The sequence below is a fragment of the Myotis yumanensis genome, unplaced genomic scaffold (genome assembly GCF_028538775.1).
Source record: "Myotis yumanensis isolate MYYU_CA2020_CCGP unplaced genomic scaffold, mMyoYum1.0.hap1 SCAF_4, whole genome shotgun sequence".
NCBI lineage: Eukaryota > Metazoa > Chordata > Mammalia > Chiroptera > Vespertilionidae > Myotis > Myotis yumanensis.
The window spans coordinates 8,461,133-8,483,557 of record NW_027223755.1 but is presented as its reverse complement, the minus strand read 5'-3'; the positions used below and the strand labels follow the sequence as shown (position 1 = coordinate 8,483,557).

At 40.5% G+C, this 22,425-nt stretch overlaps 1 protein-coding gene across 4 annotated transcripts in view; it reads left to right on the top strand.

Moving 5' to 3' along the window:
- Nucleotides 1–22,425, top strand: part of LOC139008524 (sperm flagellar protein 2-like) — a 130,424-nt gene that overhangs the window by 57,574 nt on the left and 50,425 nt on the right. For all 4 annotated transcript variants that reach the window (XM_070411843.1, XM_070411842.1, XM_070411841.1 and 1 more), the window contains 10 exons: nucleotides 177–280; nucleotides 4,105–4,361; nucleotides 6,500–6,608; nucleotides 7,628–7,785; nucleotides 10,861–11,031; nucleotides 15,157–15,231; nucleotides 18,367–18,515; nucleotides 20,195–20,322; nucleotides 20,406–20,544; nucleotides 20,942–21,079. In XM_070411843.1, the coding sequence (XP_070267944.1) occupies nucleotides 177–280; nucleotides 4,105–4,361; nucleotides 6,500–6,608; nucleotides 7,628–7,785; nucleotides 10,861–11,031; nucleotides 15,157–15,231; nucleotides 18,367–18,515; nucleotides 20,195–20,322; nucleotides 20,406–20,544; nucleotides 20,942–21,079 (1,428 nt within the window). The remainder of the gene's footprint in view (nucleotides 1–176; nucleotides 281–4,104; nucleotides 4,362–6,499; nucleotides 6,609–7,627; nucleotides 7,786–10,860; nucleotides 11,032–15,156; nucleotides 15,232–18,366; nucleotides 18,516–20,194; nucleotides 20,323–20,405; nucleotides 20,545–20,941; nucleotides 21,080–22,425) is intronic.

The following is a 22,425-nucleotide window of genomic DNA, read 5'->3' as shown; positions in this document are numbered from 1 at the left end:
AGGAACCTCAAAATCTGCATACACATTTTCCTTAAATGCTTGGCTGACCCCGGAATTGTCACAAATGATTGGAATCTTCATCAGAGAAAATGACCATTTCATGTTTTTTTCTCCAAATATTTAGAATCTTATTTTTTAAAGTAGCTGTACTCTACATCCATTGTTTATTTTTATAGTTCACGATGCGTGCTCAGCTTGGTGCAAAATCCGAAAAATTGCTGAAGAAAGGAAAGAGCGTTTCTGACACATTGCTAGTTAACATCATGGTAAATGCTATTAAGTGAGTATTATTTGTGTATCTATTTAATATATTCTCTACCATATAGAGATTATAAAAATAATATAGAAATATTTTATATTTAATATCTAATGAATGCTACTACTAATCTATATAAGAAAACACAGCAAGATCAAGATATATTTTGTTATTTACATGCCTATATTTCACTTTCTGCTTTACCAACTATATTTTGTTCACCCAGATGCTAATTCAGGTCAGTTTCTATAACATGTGAGACATTCAAAGAGAAATCAGGTACTACTTAGAAAAGTCAATGGACGACGGATTATGGACGGGAGAGACTCTAACTATGGGTTCACAGGCCAATGTGCTTCCTCTTTTTGTGTTTCAGGAGGAGGGTACGAACTTAGGGATCCAAAGCTTGAGCAGTGATGTGTAAGAAGGTGGTGAGAATGTAGAGGTGCACAGGCAAGAATTAATTATGTGCAGAACACAGAGGTGCCATGTGATAGAGGATGAAGAAAAGCCAAAATAGGGTGTAATTCTGTAATCTTCCTCTTTTCTAAGGAAGGAGAATTCTCCATAGGACTTCTTTGTAATACAGTAAAGGGGCAAATTAAAAGAAGCCATAAAAGCTCAGTTGGTACATATAATAAAGAGATGAGGTTTGGAAGGATGGGGGGGGGGGGGGGGGGGGGAAGAATCAAAAAGCTACCATGAAAGAGAGCTGGTTTGGGTGAGGAAATAGAATGGGGTAGCTGTGCTGTGTAAGAAACATGAGACCCGTGAGAGAGGGAGGGAAGGAGGTTTTAGGGAAGTTGTGCTCTGCATCTGGAATGGACTCGACCTTTAGAGTTTTCTTAAGACCTTATTAAAGGTTTGAGTTGCTTCTCCATTGTGATGTATCTTGGAATGATTGTTCCTAGAATGCAGTACTGAAAGTGGGTCACAAGGATGTTCCCCCTCAGAGCTGGAAGGGATCTCATTTGACTAGTTGTAACATTTCTCAGAACTGGTGCAAAATATGTATAACCTATGGGACTTCTTGTTCAAAACATTGTGTATGAAAAAAAGCAGCTATAGGGTGTCCCAAAATTCATTCAAGATTTGAATTTTGTGTGAGCATTAACAACAACAACAAAAATAAAAGCCTAATTTTACTTGGTTTATTGAATCAGATTCTAATATCTGTTGCCCTTTGATTTCAATCCCTCCAATTTGATAAGCATTACCAAGTACCAATTATGGCCCAGGAGCAGGGACAATGAAGACCACGGCTTTGCATATGTGCCAGCAAAACTGTGGGGGCCATTTACCCGATGTGCTATTCCACACATAACCCTATACTGTATACTTTATAAATTAATAAAACATTTACAATTTTTAATTATAAACCTGTTTTTTCTCTCAAAATTACTTCTTGCGTGAATTTTGGGACACCCTATATAAAGCAGATCTTAGCTTTGGCTTCAGTGGCGTTCGCGTATCTGCACATTACCCTCGTCACTGCCCTCCCACAACCACCCCCACTGCTCCTGAGGTGCCTTCAGAGGACTGCTGTCACTTTGAAATTCTTTCATCTGGTCCAAACCCATCCGTTTTCCATGAGGAAAGTAAGGCACGTGGCAGTTCCATGAAGCAGTTCGGTCACATGTCTGGTTAGTAGGGTGGCCAGAGCCAATGCCCAGGTCTTCTCACCCTATGTCACCTGATGTCATCACACGACAGCTGAACAAGTGTGACCCTGACCACCTCCTCCCTCTGAAGTAGCTCCTGAGACTGTGGGTGGAGGAGGGATCCCACAGAGCTGGCGAGGGGCTCAAGAAACATCTCCATTGTGGGCCAACAAGCCGATTCTATGTGGTGCTTTACCAAACTCTGGACAAGTTATAAAAGCAAAAATGAGGTATTTTCCTGCTTTTTATAGTCCTAACAGAAAAAGAAACAAGATCATAACTTTTCATCCAAACACCAAAATCTCAATTGTGCACAATTTAGAGGTTTAGAAGAACAAAGTTAAAGTTTATACCCTTTTCACACTGTTTTCCAATTTAAAGAACTAAAATAATTCTTAGATCACCCATTCTCTATAGAGGATACTATACTGAGGGTCTGTACCCAACTTATAATTTAATTGAGATAAATGAGACTCACTTGAATTTTTCTAAGTAGAAATATGATAATTACCAGTTGTGTGGTAAGGTGAATGAAAGATGAGTTCAGATCAGGTGGTCATGCTGGCTTGGGTGAGGTAGGAAGAACTCCCCAGGTTGGCATTGTGAGTATCCCATTATGTACTAGGGTCTTAAAATGTATCATTTCAGTTCATTCTCACAACCACCCTGTGAGGTATGCTATCCCACTATGTATAGATGAGGAAATAGTTTCAGTGGAGAAACTGCCTGGGAACACAATCTAGAAAGTGCAAACTAATTCATACTCACACAACAGTGAGGAGATCACTTTGTTTGAAGTAAATAGTACAAAATTGTGAGAGAGAAGATAGGTAAGGAGGTTGTGTCCAGGTAGTTTTAAATACCATGTCATTGCCTCTAGAATAGATTTGGAGGGCAGCAGGTACCCACAGAAGGATTTTAAGCAAGTGAATGATTAGTTAAAAATTTACTATCTAATCTAATAATAGACAAAAATGGTAATTGACCATACCTCCGCTACGCTTCCCATTGGCTAATCAGCAGGATATGCAAATTAACCCAACCAAGATGGCGGCCGGCAGCCACGCAGCTGAAGCGAGCAGGAGGCTTGCTTGCTCCAGTGATGGAGGGAGCCAAGCTTCCTCCCTGCTGCGGCCGGGCTCTGAGCTCCACTCTAAGCAACAAAGTTGCAATTATAGAAGCTAAACAAACCCCAGATACCTTCTTTCAGCAGGCCCTGGCCTCAGAGCTGGAGCGGCAACAAAGTTTCAATTATAGAAGGTAAATAAATCCCAGAATAAAAAAAAAAAAGAAAAAAAAGGAGAGGCTGGGAGCTTCCATCGCTGGCTTGGCCAGCCTGAAAACAGCCCTCAGCCCCTCATCCAGACTGGCCAGGCACCCCAGTGGGGACCCCCATAGCCATCAGCCCCTCATCCAGGCTGGCCAGGAACCCCAGTGGGACCCCCACCCTGAAGGGGGTGGGACCAGCTGCAAACAGCCATCATCCCCTCACCCAGGCTGACCAGGCACCCAAGCGGGACCCCCACCCTGATCCAGGACACCCTTCAGGGCAAACCAGCTGGCCCCCACCTGTGCATCAGGCCTCTATCCTATATAGTAAAAGGGTAATATGCAAACTGACCCCAACAGCAGAAAGACTGGGAATGACTGGTCACTATGACACACACTGACCACCAGGGGGCAGACGCTCAATGCAGGAGCTGCCCTCTGGTGGTCAGTGAGCTCCCACATGGAGGAGCTCTGCTCAGCCACATGCCAGGCTGATGGCTGCCAGTACAGCGGTGGTGGTGAGAGCCTCTCCTGCCTCCTCAACAGCACTAAGGATGTCCGACTGCAGCTTAGGTCTGCTCCCCGCTGACAAGTGGACATCCCCCGAGGGCTGTCAGGCTGCCAGAGGGATGTCTGATTGCCAGCTTAGGCCCAATCCCCCGAGGAGCAGGGCTAAGCCAGCAGGTGGTCATCCCCTGAGGGGTCCCAGACTGTGAGAGGGCACAGGCCGGGCTGAGGGACCCCCCACCCCGAGTGAACAAATTTTCATGCATCGGGCCTCTAGTAGATAAATAATATTCATACAGGAGGAGATTGTTATGAAGTTGAAAGAAAGATAAAGGAAAGATTCATTGTATTATTATTTCTAACGTATTTATGCCTACCGACATGTTCATGGTTTGTCCATTTTCAATTTAGTCAGATACCTGTGGATCAAGGCTGGGTCCTCGATGGATTTCCAATGACACTGATCCAAGCAGAGCTTCTGGAGCAAGCTCTCACAGGTTGCACCAGAAATCTCATGGAACTGGAAGAAAAGAAAGCACGAATGTTCACACTGGCTGTTGATCCTATAACTGCCAAAGATGTGCCTTTTTCCCCAGGTGTATTTGATTTTGTCATATTATTAGACATTTCAGATAATTCCTCACTGGATCGCATGAATGACATCATGGGTAAGTTGGGCACCTTTCTTTCTCCTCCTCCTCCTCCTCTTCCTCCTCCTCCTCCTCCTTTAATGACCTTATTTACAATTTAAATTTCTCTAGGATACTGGGTATCCTAAAATTTAGCTATTTTCTGGCACTACCTAATGGAGTTAGTGCAGACTCATTCCCACAAAATTTCACCCAATTACTGATGTCAATCTCAAGTAGTGGATCCCCAGGTTAATAATACTTCTATCTAAGTTGACTACAGATATGAGGGCTTCCTGACTCCTCCTTGGGTTTGATAAATTGCTATAATGGATCACAGGACTCAGGGAAACACTTTACTTATGATTACTGGTTCATTATAATGGATGTTATAAAGGATGTAGATGAATGGCCAGATAAAGGGGTACATAGATCAAGGTCTGGAAGTGTCCCTGTGCATCTTGGAGTGCACCCTCCTCCCAGAATGTGGATGCATTCATCAACCCAGAAGCTCTTGGGGTCTCTTCTTCAGAGTTTTTTTTCTAAGATGTCTACTGATATTAGTATATTAGTATAAGCCACAACACAGAAATTAAAGTTATTAGATGTGGGAGAGAAGTTGAAGTGTTCAAACATGCAACTCTGGTTTGCTAAAAAATAAAGCAAAGCCAGGATAATGCTGCTAATTTGGTGGAAAAGGATGTTTAGGGAATGACTGATGTCAAAGAAGTTCATCAGTGACATGGGAGTACTGGACAGATCATCAGAGTATAAATCGTTAAGATTGTAGAGATGGAGCCATTCAAGGTGACCACAAAATCCTAGATGTGGCCATGGTAGTGAGCGACGGAGGTAGAGAGGAGTAGGGTTGGGGAGAGAGCAATGCTCATCCATGTGCTGAAGTCCTTGACATACACAAGAAAGTGACCCTGAGATGGTGCATGGCAGCATCTCCTGAGAAAAGCTCCCACAATTTCCTTTTATCACCCATTACTGATGTCAGTCATCTTTGAGTTTTATCAATAACCAGAGAGTTATTCTGTATTCTAAATCCAGTTCCTCTTTTTCTGTCATGAATGTAGATAGAGAAAAATTGATTGCTATATCCTGTGAGGGTCATTCATTTTCTTGAACACCATTAATTCACTCTCCAATGTTCTTTTGTATTGCCTGAGTAATTCTATTTTTTTTTAAATCTAGTACAAGGCTTTTCCCCCCCTCTTCATGATTTTCTATTTATTTTAAATTTATGAGTGTTCTGGGCTTTATACTATTAATTCTGAATAGAGATCAATCAGAGCTGTTGAGATTGTTTTTGTTATTGTTTTTGGTCTCTTGTGGTCTATTCCTTTATATTTATTCTACCCTAGGGAAAGATCATAGGGTCTATAAAGAAAGATAAATTACTTTATTAGTAATATAATACTGACAAATAACTTGTATGCATATTTGAGTTTATGTCTACCCTGTTATTTCATTCTTAAATTTTACATCCTGTTGATGGTTTTCTAATCATTTGCTAGTCTGTTATTCATGATGACCCATCATTTTTCATTGTCATTTCTTCATAGTTAATCCTGAGACCCTCTCCATTGAAACCACAACTCCTCTTTATTGTTGTATTTTTATGTTTTCTCCAATTTCCAAGGAAAATTTAAATTCTGATCCCAAAACTACACTCTTTCAACATCTTATTAAGCATTTTAAGTCATTTTGGACCAAAGGTGGGGCCATATCTATTTGACTTTCTTGCATCAGTACATTTTGTTATGTCCACGCTGACAGGAGCCAGGCCAAGAGACACTGTGAGAGTTTAAGAAATGTTATTGCATTTTCTCACAGCGGGCTGAGACCAGTGTCGGTGTCGGCCCCAAGAGGGGGGTTAGATCCTCTTATTTAGGGTAAAACTATGCGATAGAGGGTCAGGATGTGGGTGCATGAGTTGTTCAAGGGAGTCAAGGGAGGAGAATGCACAGGTCCAACAGGCAGAGGGTGTACTTCTTATCTTGCCCCTGCTGGCCTCAAGCTATGGGAAAAGGCTTTTAACAACATCTATTTCAGAAAACATGTCCAAGCAGGAGAGAGTAAGGGCAGGTCACCCTAATACATTTTAACAGCGTGTCAGCAACTTTGACTCGTTTTGCTAATTATCTAATTAGGTAATTTTCATGTCACAGCTAAAGCATTTTCAACGGAGACTTCTCAGGAAGATGTCGATCAGTATGTAGCTGCTAGAACACCAGATACGGGTGGTGACCAGAATTTAAGAGACCAAATACAGCATCGGTTAGTATAAAACTCAGTGTCCTTGCTTCTTGTCCTTTGAACAGACTGACAACAAGTCCCTTTGGGATCATCAGATCCAGGGAAAAGATGTATCTCCTAGCAGTCTTTTACAGGTAGAGCAAAACTAAGTAGCTTTGATGTTGCGTGCTAGCTTGCTGACATAGTCAGAGCACCAGTCACCATAACCTGGGAGGAAAGAATTAAATCAGGTAGCACCTCCCTCTGCGGTTACAGGAACTTACAAGTTCATTATATGGAATCCTAATCCAGCCCCTATTCAGCTAATGCTGATGAAAACCGTAAAATCTCAGAGCTGGGTAGCAGACTACAGAGTGTAGTTCTAAAACTACTTCTGGTTTGCTAAAATGAAGTTAAGCTTTTTTTTAAAAAAAAAAAGAAACTATTCTTTTGGTTGCATGCAATTTGTTCATTGGAAAAGAAAATTTAAACAATTTTATGAAACCTTGAGGAGTCTAAAAATACATAGTGAGCCAGGGACAAGTAATTTGAGTGACATTAATTAAACCTACTGCCTCTCAGGGAACACAGGAAAGTTTCAAGAATCATTCCAAGAATATATTTGAGTAAAGCAAGTAAGTCGGAACCAGCTCCACTTACTCAACGATCTCTTCAACTTCTATCTCGTAAGAAAAGAGTAGATGACGTAGGTGGCTCAGGCTGGAGCTGCCCTCAAAAGTGCACTCAGCTCTTCCCCTGTGAGTGCAGACCATGTATCCTTAGAGAACTGAACTGCCACTAAAAGGTTCCTGAAATGATTCTATTTTAAACCTTCTTTTGCTCTTTCATACACCTCAAAAATATGGCTTTTTGGTATTAAATAATTTCTTCTTTAAAGTGAATATTCTTCCATTACCTGCAGAGTTCTTAAAGTTGGTCTTTCAGATTTAACTAGATTGGCAATGTGTGATTTTTCATATGGATGTGAGATAAATCATGCATAATGTTACTTGAATATTTCAATCAGTATGTGATGTTTATATAATATTTTGATATTGTAGAATTATAGGTTTCTTGGACAACTGGCCTTTATTGGAGCAATGGTTTACAGAACCGGAAAATATTCTGATAAAAATCAATGCCGAAGTAGATACAGAGTCTTTATGCCAAAAAGTGAAAGAAGTGGTTATGAATGAAATGGTTAAAAAAGAGAATAAAGGTAACTATATTTTTTTTATAATTTTGAGCTCATATAATCAAAATGTATGGTTTTAATGAATTTAGGAGGGAATGAGAGTGTGATCACAAAGTCCTATTTTGTATTTGGATTATGCCATCTACAAATGTCTTATACCTCTGGTTTTAGTTTTCTGCCACAGATGTTTCTAAATAAAATATTTTCTCTTTGTTTTAATTTAATTAAAATAGGTCATCTAGCTGAAAGCATTGTTTTCATATGAAAAACACCAATAGCAGAGTTAAAATTAAGGCTGCTATAGAAAAGGGTAAAGATATCACTCTGTCAACCTGAGCCTTATAAGGAAACAGTGCGTGAATCCTCCTTTTGGGAGGGGAACACTAGGCAGTTTATTTTCCTCAATCTCCCCTTGTTGGTGTGAATTTACTGATTAGGAACTGTTGACTTATATGCCTGCTTCTGGGATACATATTACCCAAGTCAAACCATCCTGACCTCCTTTGTCTTTCATCTAACCAATAATAATTGTTCCATGGTACAATTGGAACTTATTGAATGGGATGAGGAGTCATCCACTGTCAATGCCAGACTTCAAGTGGAATCCTACCCTTGAGAAATGATTTGCAAAATGTTTCCCTTTTATCAGTTACCCCTAATTAAACTGGCAACTGCAGTTTCTTGGATTAATTAAAAAATTGTCCAAGTTAGTATCACAAGGATTCTAAAACTTCCAGCCGCCCCCCTCCATTAGGCTTGCGACCAACATACCATCATATGTCAGTTGCCTGACACTGAAGTAGCACCCGGGTATCAGGCACAACCACCTTGGGGGCTAGGACCTCCCACTAAGAAAGACAAGCTCCTGGAACACCCACGTAAAGCTTTCGGACAAAATAAAAACCAGATCCATCGATTATTTAAGTGGCTTAGCATGTTATTGGAAGGTCAGGTATGAGGAACATACCTCACAGAGCCATCTCAGAGCCTGGGCTGGGAGGCAAAACCAGACTGATTCTAAGCTGTAGCCTCGAACATCTGCATGTTAGAAGCAATTTGATTCTCTCAGCTATCCGTCTCACTTTAACATTTTTCTAAAGATTTTACATTCTAATAGCCGATTACATTAGCAGACTGTACTGCCACTTGTCTAAGATCTACAGTCGAATCAGTTAGTTATTTTTAACAAATATTTTATCATTAACATATTAAACATTTACTTAGTACTCTGTTAAAAAATAAAAGGGTGTGGTACTTTTATATATATTCTGATGCCCACAAAAATGTGACCATAATATGTAGTTACATAGGAAAAGGCAGGTTATATAGTAAGTAATCTCATTTTTGTTTTAAAAGTGTGTCTATGTTTTAAATATGCACGGAAAAGAGTCCAGCAGGCTCTACGGCACTTGATGGTCAGGAAAGGAGAAAGGCAAGGAACCTGAGCGGGCCATTTCCCTTTCTACTTATTTGTCTAAATTGTTTGATTTTTTTAAAAAAAATAGTAATTATATTACTTTATAATCAGAGAAAAAGTTAATTTCTACTTTGAAAACAGATCTCCTAGAATGAAATCTCCTTGTTTGCTGAACTGCAGAGAATAATCTAAGGGCCAAGGGAGGATGTCCAAAGAGAAACAGCCATGTAGGGACTCATTGCCAGGGGTGCAGGCCGTAAAGTTGTGGCCATTTCCAGCATGGAGGGCTTGAAGGTCCGGGAGGGCAAGGACAGTGTGCTAGAAGGGGTGAACTTGAATCATGTAAGACAAAGGGCCTTAACAATAACAGGAGCCTGGGAAAACACAAGCCAGCCACGCTCTGCCACTCAAGGCTCTGGGCTGATTGTCCCTTCTGCCAGGCACTCTTCCCCCCCTTACCCACAGGCCTGGCTCCCTGACTCTATTCAAGTCTTTGTTCAAACCCCACCTTCTCAATGGGCCTGCCCTTCTCAGCACTCTATTTAAAACTTCATTGGCTGCCCCACAGCACTTCGAATCCCCTGTACTCTGTTCTATTTATCTTCTTAGCACTTATCACCTTCCAACCTCTCATACAAATTAACTTATTCTCTGGCACTGCTCAGTGATTGAGGGCCAACCTATGAACCAGGAGGTCACGGTTCGATTCCCAGTCAGGGCACATGCCTGGGTTGTGGGCTCAGTCCCCAGTGTGGGGCATGCAGGAGGCAGCCAATCAGTGATTTTCATCATTGATGTTTCTCTCTCTCTCCCTTCCTCTCTGAAATCATTAAAAATATATTTTTAAAAAATTAACTTATTCATCACATGGATGGTTTGCCTCTCACCACCAGAGTGCAAGCTTCACGGGGCAGTGATGTTTCTCTCTCGTTTTATTGTTGTATCTTCAGCAACCAGAGCTGTGCCTGGTGTTGTTTGTAGTGTAGTTAGTAGTATAGTACTAGCAGTAATAGTAGTAGCAGCAGCAGCAGTAGGAATAGTAGCGGGTGGTGGGTAGTGGTAGTCTTACCTTATTGTGACAGCCCTTCCTTTCTTTCAAGGCACAATTCAGGTTTAGCGAATGGTTGTTACATGAATGAATGAACTGCTAAAACTCAGTGGCGTACTATGTGCTATTCTAAGCGCTTTACATCTATTCACTCATAGACATTGGTGCTGACATCTCCTTCCCCTTCCTTTTCCACCCCACCCCCACCTCCTCCATCACATTGCTCTTCACCTTCTCTTTACACTTTTTTAAATCTTGTTTTTCCATTGGAAATTTTGAAATAATCCTTTTTTCCTATTCCACCACATTAGCTATGTTTAGATTGTTGCTTTTACATTTGGCACCCCCTCAACAAGCCACACACACACACACACACACACACACACACACTCCCCATTCCACTCCCATCCCAGCCTCACCACCATCATCATCAGAGGGAAATGGCATTTCCTACCAAGCAGCGAGGCTGAAAATCTTAAGAACTGGATAGTTTAAGGGAGAGCCCAAAAACATAAATGTAGCCTTAAATCAGTACGGACAGTTGATATCCATTTAGGTGGTTACTAGTAGGTCAAGTGAAATGGTAGGTGTTTGAGATTCCTAATCAAAGTTCATTCTTCTCGTCCTTTTGAAGTTAAAAGAAAACTAGAAGAAAAGGAAGCTGCGAAAAAGGAAGAAGCTCTCCTGGCTGAGTCTCCACCTTTGCCGCCACCGCCGCCTCCCCCGCCTCCTGAACCAGAAAAGGAGAAGGAAACGCACCCTCCACATGAGCGCCCGAAAACTGGCAAAGGAAAAGCACCACCAGGTGATTGATGGGACCATCTGCCATCCTGTCCGCCAGTCTCATTTTCACTTAGAAGAGAATGTCAAATGGTAGTCCCAGTCCACTAGTCTAGAGTCAGACTTTGAGCAATTGTAATCATATGGATACAAGCCATACGCTCAGATGGAAGTGGAAGAGCCTTAGTAGCTAAGAGCCTGGTTGTCACAAAGCCCAGGCTCTTCACTGCGTCGGGGGCGGGGACCATGAAGTCCTCACACCCAGATCTACTGATTAGAATAACTCCACAGATGGGAAGAGAAAAGGCACAGAGTATAATCAGGAATTTAGAGCAGATCAGGAGGACAGACGTCTGTGTGCCGAACTGTAGTTTGACGTATCGTGAGAACATCTTATGACCATGAGAATTAGCATACGCAGGTATCCACATAATAAGGGAACAAATCAACAGTACTCATTAGAGACTAGGATTTGTATGTAACTTAATCTTCAGTGCAGTATGATTATAAAAGGATAGAAGTATATGATGTAATATACAATATATGTGGATAAAGAGTTTGTGTAGAAAATATTTCGTAGCTTACATTTTTTCTAGATTCTTAACCACTAAGGACTGTTAAGTTACGTGTTAGACAATGAAAATAATGACAAATGTAAATTGCTCAATTGTTGAAATGCATGATGTTGGTAGAATATCATCATAAATTTGGGCTGTATACATGAACAAATGTGGCCGTAGTTTCTGGTTTCAGCTTTATGAGTGGCAGGTGGTACAGTTACCCAAGTCTATCTGAGTATATCTAAAAAGATTTTAAATTATTTTAAAATATATTTTTATTGACTTCAGAGAGGAAGGGAAAGGAAGAAAGAGATAGAAACATCAATGATGAGAGAGACTCATCAATCGGCTGCCTTCTGCATGCTCCCTACTGGGGATTGAGCCCACAACCCCGGGCATGTGCCCTGACTGGGAATAGAACCGTGACCTCCTGTTCATAGATCAACGCTCAGCCATTGAGCCATGCCTGTTGAGCTACCTGGGTATATTCTTGATAGTAATAGTGTATCATGATTGTATTTCCAACCCCATCATCTTCATGCTTCATGGAAAGTTGAAATGGGCCTGAATTTTTTTAATTAAATTTATTTATATTAAACAAATAAATTAGAAGACTTGGCAACATGCTATGGTCTATTAAAGACCATTATATTCCAACAAAATGGGGCTTAACTAAAGGCAAAATATATAAACTCTAAAAGAAGTTTTTTTTATCATATGAACAATAAAACATAAATCTGTGCCCTACCTGGTTTAGCTCAGTGGATAGAGCATTGGTCTGGGAACCAAAGGGTCCCAGGTTCAGTTCTGCTCAAGGGCACATACCTTGGTTGCAGGCTCCTCCCTGGCCCAGGACCTGGTCAGATGCATGCAGGAGGGAACCAATGGATGTGTTTCTCTCACATCGATATTTTTCTCTGTCTTTCTCTCTCTCTTCTACTTTCCCTAAAAGTCAATGAAAAAATATCCTCAGGTGAAGATTAACAATAACCAAAACAAAAGAAATGCACAAAGCTGTGAGATAAATATACGCCCTTCCCCACTATCTCACTGGGAATTTAAAAAAAAAAAAAAAACAATTCAGAGATTGGAGGAAAAATGGAAATCTTTAGAATGTCTGGTAGAACTGGGAAGATAGTCTCCACAGCAGCTCAAGTGAGACAGGCCTTCAACCTGTGGCTCAGCTCTCCCTGCCCCCAGCCTCAGCCTGCCCACAGGTGGGAGGGTCCATGTACCTGAGCCAGGCCCTCAAACCAATCTCTGGTGTTTCTGGTCATGACGCAGTTCAGTCTGAGTTTCTGAAGTTTCCTTGTGAATTTAAAATTGTTCTTGAATACTGTGCACTGGAGATATAATAAAGCTATCGTTGCTTCAAAGAGTGGTTGTATCTGCTGTCTTTTTTTTCCACCAAGGACAGGGCTGGTGCCTGATCTTTAAAAATGTACAGAAGGGTTCATCTCCGGAGGCCTAGTTACTGCCTTCCAACTGTAATCTCTGTTGCAAGGAGATCGTGGTGCTTTGGGGCATTGGTGGGGCAATAGAACAGGCCTCGCTGCCCTTCAAGCTCAGGGAAGCTTGGATAAGCAATTTTAGGAGGAAAATTTCCAGCAGGTTTTTTTTTTTAAATATAAAAATTTATAATTTTTTCAAAAGAGAAGATTTCAGAATTAAAAGTCTGGGGCCTCTGAACATGCCCAACTCAAACACCCAATTAGAATCACCTTTAGGAGTTGAGATGCAAAGAAGAAGAATTACTAAAAAAAAAAAAAAAAAAATCAGGGTGGAAATGGGGTCAAGAGTGAGGCATAGGCATAGAATAGTGGGTACTAAGTGATTTGTGTCTGCATTTTATATATCTTCTGCAAATGCACTTGGGATTAAGCTTGAAAACTTCAGAGTTATGGTTTAGTAAAGAGTTTAGTATCAAATCTACTACCAAATGTCAGAATTCCATTTAAAACTAAAATTCTCAATGTGATGAAATCACCCATGCTGCAAGTTAAGAATATTTGTTGAGCCGAAACTGGTTTGGCTCAGTGGATAGAGCGTCAGCCTGCGGACTGAAAGGTCCCAGGTTCGATTCCGGTCAAGGGCATGTACCTTGGTTGCAGGCACATCCCCAGTAGGAGATGTGCAGCAGGCAGCTGATGGATGTTTCTCTCTCATCGATGTTTCTAACTCTCTATCTCTCTCCCTTCCTCTCTGTAAAAAATCAATAAAATATATTTTTTTTAAAAAAGAATATTTGTTGAGATTTCAGAATATATTTTAAAACAGATAAAAAACAAAAAAATGTGGACAGAGTGCATGCTGTCCCAGCAGAAATTAGACTTGCCCACAATACTTTATAAGTTGTGTTTAGGTACCTCTATTTTTACCTTCTTTTCTCTGTTGCCTTGAGCTTAAGTTTAGAGCAAGTTAAACAGTTGATTACCCAGAATAATGTTATGAAAGGAACTAGAAGCATATGTAGACTTTAATCATCATCATCATCATCATTATTTTATTAAGCTTATTTCTTGAAAAAGAAATGAATTCAAATGTTTGAATTTCTTATTTATTTATGAGTTTGGAGGTCAGCTATTTGGATGTATCCAGTCCTTTTATAGAAGTTAACAAAGATTCAAGGTACTCCTTCTCTATATCTTGCACTGGTCTTATTTCTATGGAGTCTTGGTTGTTGGATCTGAGATGTTTAAACCTAAGTGGTATGTGCTATGCATTTACATATTCTTATAACTGTCACTTCTAAATACAAAGAATAGGTTCAGATGGGGTCTCTCTCCATCACAGGCATTTAAATTGTCCTATATATTCATCTTTCTACCAAAGAAAAATACTATAGCTCCAGGATAAAGGGAAAAAATGATGAATGATGAAATTTATTGACTGAATAATGCAGGATGTAGTGAATTTTTTTCAAGGAACCGATTTATTATTTGGGACATCTTATTGAACTCCAGGTCATCAGTTTCCCATTTTCTCTCTTCCAATATATTTTAGACTAGATTTCAGGGAATCCACGATAAATATATCCAATCTACCCTTTGCATTGCAAATTATAGTCAACGCAAAATGGAACTGCAGAAGTCACAAGGTAACCAAGTCTGTGGTCGAGGGAAGTTCAAGGATGCGCCATATGAAAACATGCGGTTATTTAACTCTTCTTCAAGGTGTTTTGGCATCATTCTATTACTGACTCAGTTGTCGTGTTGTATAAGGATTCTTCAGTTGAAATAAATCCAAACACAGCCATACGCTTCAAATGGATCTGTGACTAACTTTTAAAACTCTACAGATCTGTTGCAGTGAAGAATTTACAACCAAATCCACTACAAAATGTTGGTGTTAAACTAGGACTAAACTTCTGTGTGACAGAATAGTTCTAATGAGGCTGTCAATCAAGAAGTTCTGAACCACAGGCTGTCTTCTGATGAATTTTAACTCATGGTAAAGGCCTGAGCCATGTTATGGGGTTCACAAATGTAACTGTTTATCTGTGAGAAGTAACATTTGATTGCTTACAAATCATATAGCTCAGACTGTTAAAGAAAACCATAAATGATATGTATGTGTTGAATTTTGTTTAGAACCCCCGCGTGGTAAGCAAGACTCGCCTCCAGAAGGAAAGGGGAAGAAAGGTGATACTGCACTCAAAAGAAAAGGTATATCTGATTAAATATAATTCTGCACTTTCTAACTGTCTCAGTGAAAAGCTGGACTATTGGTATACACTGAATACTCTTCTCAAGCATTTGTAAGCTATACGCCCCTGCCGGAGAATATAACCTCATTGTTTCCACAGCCCGGCTCCTAGCAAAGGTCCTGCTGAGAAAAGTGATGCTTGTAAGGAATAATTTCAAGAACATCTAATATACATAATATCCATTCATCGCAGATATTATAGGTGTTATCCTTGGGCTAAGCTATGCTATCAGAAAGCTACATACTGAACCTATTTCTTGGGTCTCCATGGAATTGCTTTCACTGATAATCACTTTGGTATAAAATCCTCAACGACCTTCATGACATAACATAGCAGTGGAGGTGAAACTTTCATTATACCAATAATAATCTGGTATTATATCTTCTCAAGGGATAGCATGCCCACTACATCATTCAATGGCCCCTATAGGAAATCCTCAGTGAGAAATTTCATTTAGAATCAAGGGACAGGAAAATCATTCTTCCTCTAAGTGGTTAGATAATTAGCTAAAGTATAGCATTTCCTCTTTTTTATTTTTCTGTCTAAAAGTTTAGGACAGATTAGTGTCTCAGATTTAGTATCTATGCAGGGACCTAGGTCTCCGTATCTGCCTTCTAATTCCTCCCCTGGTTTTGACCTTCTACTTTAAGTTGTATTTTTCCTGACCCTAATTTCATTTATGCTTTTTTTTCTATTTTATCTTAACAATTTCTGTGAAATAAGGGGGATATATTTTAAAGTAATTGACAGTTGGTAAAAGGAAATCCCTGCTTCTAAAACATGTTAGTTAGATTTATGTTGAAGCTGCTGCAATGGCCAGTTACTTAGAGCTTGAAAGGTAGTTATGGATACAGACAGTTGGCATTTTCCAGGGTGCATTCGAATGGGTTGTCATGAAGTGTGTACCTCTGTTTAACTTTCATTACAAATTGCCAATGTAGTTGCCTCCCAAGAGTGTGCAAAGTTCACAAAATGAAGTGCTAAAAAACAATCTTTATTTTCGGCATTTAAAGATACATAACTATAAATTTCAAAGAGAATATCACCCTTCTCTGATCATATGCCCTGATGGGCTTAAGTAACTAGAGCCGCTTAGTGAATTAACACTGACATAAAAATTTTAGCTGAAATGTTAAAGGCTATTACTTATGCTCACCTCTCACCTGCTTATACTAATAGGAGAATAATTGTCACATTTACGTGATTCATCCCTTGCTTTCTTAGTGTGATCGACAAAATCAAAAGAAGGATTATTACAAAACTAGAGGCCCGGTGCACGAAATTCGTGCACAGGTAGGGTTTCTAGGCCTGGCCGGCAATCAGGGCCAATCAGGGCCTTCCTTCCCCAGACTTCCTTCGTTCCATACCACCCCCTGGTGGTCAGCACATGTCATAGCGACCAATCGAACTCCCGGTTGAACTCCCGAGGGGACACTTTGCATATTAGCCTTTTATATATATAGATAATCAAAAGTAGGAGTTAATTATACCTATGCATAATAGGTACTAAACCATCAAGTTAGACATAATAGTGCACATGCTCTATGATCATAAAAGTATACAGACTCTAAACAAACAATGAGCAGATACAAGTTCAACCAGTAAAATATATACACTGGAGTGATGTAGTTAGTTCAATTTAAGTAACTCCAGGGAATTACAAAAAAATTTGCTCTTATCTTACTGAAATTCTATTCTATTTAATAGAATTTGAAATAGATGAAGAAAACAAAATTCATTCCATCTCACATTGATAATTGCAAGGTTCCAGAGAGTCAAGTCAAAGGATGAAAAATTATCAACAGAAAAAAAATAGATGAACATTTTGGTTATTGACTGAACACAGATTTTCTTAAATTTTTCTAAATTAAAAAAAAAATCTAGATACAACATTAGACCTGTGGATAATGGATACTCTTTTTAAATATATAAGTAGAACTCACCTAAACTACCTACAAAATACAATTGCCAATTTTCCCTTTACATACAATCCATATATTTTTAACTAGCATTAAGGTAGAAGGTATATTTACTTCCTAAAGAGCATTTTTATTAAAAAAACATTACATACATATATTTTTCAGAAAGAATGTTTTCCCAATTCTACAGGCATCTATAAACTACATCTAGAATATGGATAACTGATCTGAAGATAAGTAGAATTTAAACAGAATGACTTTCTACTCTCTGACAACCTCGATCCTTTAAGGAAGTAATGTTCTTTCTGAATCAAAGGTGCCTTGGTCAGTCACAGTCTTTTAGATCATTAGGGTGCATTTAACAGGTCTGATTTCCATCTTGATGCTGAACTGAAAATTAGGTCTCTTCTTCCTCCTTTTCTTCCTCTTCTTTCTCCTCCTCTTTCTCCTTCCTCTCTCTTTCCCTTCTCTCCCCTCATCTGTCCTCCCCTCTCCTCTTCTTCTGTCTCTTTAATGCCTTAATTCAGCCAGGCTATGGCATGGCAATTACCTTTATCCATACTCCCTAACTCCAGCAAGGAATATAGTTTTCCACTCAGAAACCCAATGTCTCATGCAGGGAATGTGGGTCTATTCAGGAGGTACCATATGCCTTCTTCTCTTCCCCCGCATCCCTCACCAGCTCTGGATAACTCCTACAATAACCTCCTCTTCTCCCTCGCCCCCCTCCCCTCCTTCCCTGGGCTTCAAGGAACACCAAGTACCACTTCTGTTGTAGCTGCCCTCTTTCTCATTCAGGGTGAGGAGTTTCACGTGCCAGTTTTTGCAATAGTAAATGAAATACACTTTTCTCTAGACTCTAAACTTCGTAAGAACTATATGTTCCTTGTGGAAGAAAGGACAGAGATAAAAATAAAATATCAAGTTGTGTGTCATAGCCAAACGAACAAGAGAGGTTGTATTGCTTTAAAAAAAACTAGTATTGGTATTATTAGCTAATGTCTGGGCTGTAGAAAATGAAGTTTATTATTTTTGATTAGTTGATGCTACCCAGAGTTGCTTAAAATGTAATTAACGAATTGCCTGAAGTCCATGGCATTCATATATTTATTCGCCCGCCAGAATCTGGTCCCGTTCACCTACTTGTAGTGAAATGATTTATATGCATGTTTAAGGTTCTGCTAAAGGAAAACTGTCAGGAGTAAAAGCATCAGGAAGGAGATCACCTGCTGAATCCACAGTTCAGTCACCTACCCCAATAGTGCCACCACCACCAAAGCCAGGATCGGAAGAATGGGTCTACGTGAATGAACCAATTCCTGAGGTATGGCAGTTTAGATTCAAGCTAGTGGAACATATTCTTTTTATTGTTTACAGTAAGAGTCACACCATTACATACATGTTGATGAATATATTCATCAAAAAACTGAGATGATTTTTTAAGACTATTCATTGAACCACATCTCATCCTTTCTCCACTCCCTCGTTACTGAGTCATGCTTTGAACTGCTGTTGAGTGCACTGTTGTTGAACTGCTGTTGAGTGCAGATATCAGGGGAGCCAGTGGGTCCTGTGAGGACCCATTTTCTCCCCAGGGACAAGCAGAGATGCAGTTTCCTGGAAAAAATGACTTCCCCAGAGCACATACCCAGCAAATTATAGCTCCTTCCTCATGTTCCCATATCCATCATAATGCTTCCAAATGAAGTTTAATCTCTGATTTTCAGAAATAGAAGAAATGTTTGGAAGCTAACTAAGCTAATAAAAGAACAGGTAGTTGTCTGGCCTGAGGACTTTACTAGTAAATGGGTACACGAATTCAGGTGAGGAGATGCCCGAGGTGAGCCCTGGAAGCTTCATTCAGTTCTTTGTTCTCTGACAACTGCAAAGCCCAGTTGCCACCTGGATACATCTGATTGCCCTAATAGAGAAACCATCTTTGGAAAATCACAGATTGGCCTTCCCTTTAGCTGACCATCTGTGCCAGGCATTTGAGATTCAGTCATGAATTGCAGTGGTTGGGGTGTTGCTGTTTTTATTGAGGTTTCCTAGGGAAATGGCTTACCTACCCAATTACAACATAAACTTTAATTAATTAATTCGTATCGAGGGGGAAATTACCACAGAAAACATGTGAAGATAAGAACATGAAGTTATATAATTATGGATGTGTATAACTGATACCACTAAGCCAAACTATGCTACTTTTTAAAATAAACTGCAGGAAGGCAGATTTCTGCTCAACACAAGGAAGAATTTTCTAGTGACATGAGTTGTGTGACACTGTAGGGGGCTGCCTTAGAATGTCGTGCTTAATGCATCAGTGAGGTCCACATAGAGACTGAATAATCTATATCTAGTATTTGGCATTTCTGAATTGAAGAGAAAATTAAGTCAAATGACTCCATGTGTGATTCCCTGAGTAAATAAATGCACAGCCAATAAGAGAATAAGTAATACAGTAAATTTATACTGAAGATCATCAGTTTTATTTCATTTTGATTATTTCTTGGTTTTTAATTATTTATTTGCATTATTAAAGATAACATAAAAGAAACTTCCAGTTTTCAAGGTGCACAGAACAAGATAAAATCTCTTTGATGAATTCAGAGAAATAACTCATCATTACTCTGACATGAACACTAGGTGTTCTCTATACAAGGCAATTTTCCAACTTAGGTAAAATGTGACATCTGTGACAATGCAATTCATTCATTCATTCATGCATTCAATAAGTGTTTCTTTGGGCATCCCCCAGGGATGTGGAAATTATAGGGAAAACTGTACAGTCTCAAGTAAGACAACCATTGTTCCTGGCTTTATGAGACAGGTAGTCCCAAGAATTAGCTGGGTGAGGGGAAGGAAAAAGGAGCAAGAAGTTTCACACAGACTTTTTAAATATTAGCAGTTGCATCTTGGCTTCTTGCTTAGTATTGCTCTTTTGACTCAATTATTCAGAATTTCACTTTGAAATGATGATTTGTATGCTTTTCCATTTAACAGGACATGCCTTCATTTTTAGTGCTTTACTGGGAACTAATAGAACGTTCCTATGCAAACTCCATCAAATTCATCCTGAGGAACCTGCGAGAAGACCAGCACGTTGTGCTTGCTTTCTTGTATGAGATTCGGTAAGGAAAGCTGCCAAAGTTCAAATGTTGTAGTTTGCAGGCATGACACGTAAGTACCAGCTCATTTTTTTAATGCCTGACAGAACAAGTTTCCAGCATTTTCTACGGCGTCCAGATCAGAAGCAAGATTTTGTATCTCAATGGCAGGCTGATTTCAACTCTCTTCCTGAGGACTTATGGGATGATGAGGAAACAAAGGCGGAATTACACGAAAGAGTGAATGTAAGCTGCTGGGCCACATGCTCTCTTGTACTGCAGACCCCTAGCCCATACCCTTCTTGCTTCCCTGAGGTGTGAGGATGAAGAGGGGAATGGCCTGAACACTTAGTCTCAAGAGCTGTTGTGGGAAGGCCCCCCGAGAAGGAGCAAGTTCAGTACAGAAGTGACTGAGTGAGCCATGTGGATATTTGGGGGATTAGTGCCTCAGTCGAGGGGAAAAACCAAGGCAAAAACATGGGCATATGACTTGGTCTCTTTCAGACAGAATAGAAGCAACATAAATATTTGTCGAATGATGTATATTAAGTCAACATTCTCTTTAGGGACATTTTTAAGACAGGAAAAGGATTTGAGTTTTATTACACTGAGGTAATAAACAGCGATGTTTCTTTCTGCCCAGGATTTACGAGACCGCCTGTGGGACATCTGTGATGCCCGGAAGGAGGAGGCCGAGCAGGAGCGGCTGGACATCATTAGCAATAGCTGGTTGCAGGACTCGACTGCAATACTGATTAACAATTTCTTCTCACTGATGCAGGTAAGAGCGCCGGTCAGGATGACCTCGACTCCGCCTGCCACAGCCATGTTCCTCATGTAAACAAGTCCTTTGGGAATGCAAAGGTCCGCTCAGGGCGCATTTTACTCAATGCACTCTGCCCGCCCTGAGCTCCAAGCCCAGGAAGTCAGCAAAAAGAAATCATTTTGGCTTCAGCCAAACAAGCACCAGAATTGGGAGCATCTCAAGCAACTACCTACCAGCTCTGCTTCCGGACCACCTAGAGCTGCGGAGGGGCCAGCGGAGATGGTGTCTCTGATGGTTGCTCCCTTGTTAGCCTCTCACATCGGACACCCAAAGTGGCCAGCCGAAGCCCAGGAGAGCAGCTCAGAAGTATGGGCCAGATCAGCCTCAGCAAGCATTTGATGCCAGAAGAAAAGGTTATGCTTGGATTGGAAGAGCCGACCATTCATGAAAACAACCTGATTCACATATTTGCAGCCTGTTAAATAGCAAGCTGCACTGAACAAGAAGACAGGCATTGATTTCCCACCCCCCCCCCCCGCCCCTCCCTGCTCCATGGGGAGAGAGCACAGACCACGTGTGGCTACCCAGCTCTGCCAAGGATAAGGGCATACAGTTTCTAAGACCTGGGGTGGGGTGAGGGGAACAAGTTAGTAGGCCACCTGTGTTTTCTGATCAGCCTTGCCTAAAGGGGGAGTACACTATGTCCTGTGCTCAAGACAGGAGGAAGTTGTGCCACTTGGACCAAGTGATCCTCTCAAAGGAACCGAGACCTAGAGGGCTCTCTTTCTTGATGCTTACATTTCAAAGAGATGGTTCCCAGGTCCTAGAAAAAGACAGCCTGGGTTTCTAAAACCGACAAGGTTATCAAAAGATAGCTCAAAGGGACAGAGAAAGGATTTACACTGACAAGTTTTCTAAAGTAAATATACCGTCTGGCCAGCATGGCTCAGTGGTTGAGTATCAACCTATGAACCCAGAGGTCACAGTTCGATTCCTGATCAGCGCACATGCCATGGTTGCGGGCTCGATTCCCAGTGGGGGACATGCAGGAAGCAGCCGATTGATGATTCTCTCTCATCATTGATGTTTCTCTCTCTCTCTCCCTCTCCCTTCCTCTCAGAAATCAATTAAAATATATTTAATAAGTAATTAAAGTAAATACACTAAGAACAAGGGAGGTTAAGAGCCTAGGGTTAGGAAGAAGCCTGTCTGACATTTAATCTCTCTAAGGGGAATAAGAAGACTGTTGTGGTCAAGCTGTTTCTACATGAGTGTTTTTTCCTAAGCGAATAGCAGTCAGGGCAGAGAATGGAAAAGGGGCCATTTCTAGTCTTCTGCTGATTCACTTACATGAGGACCTA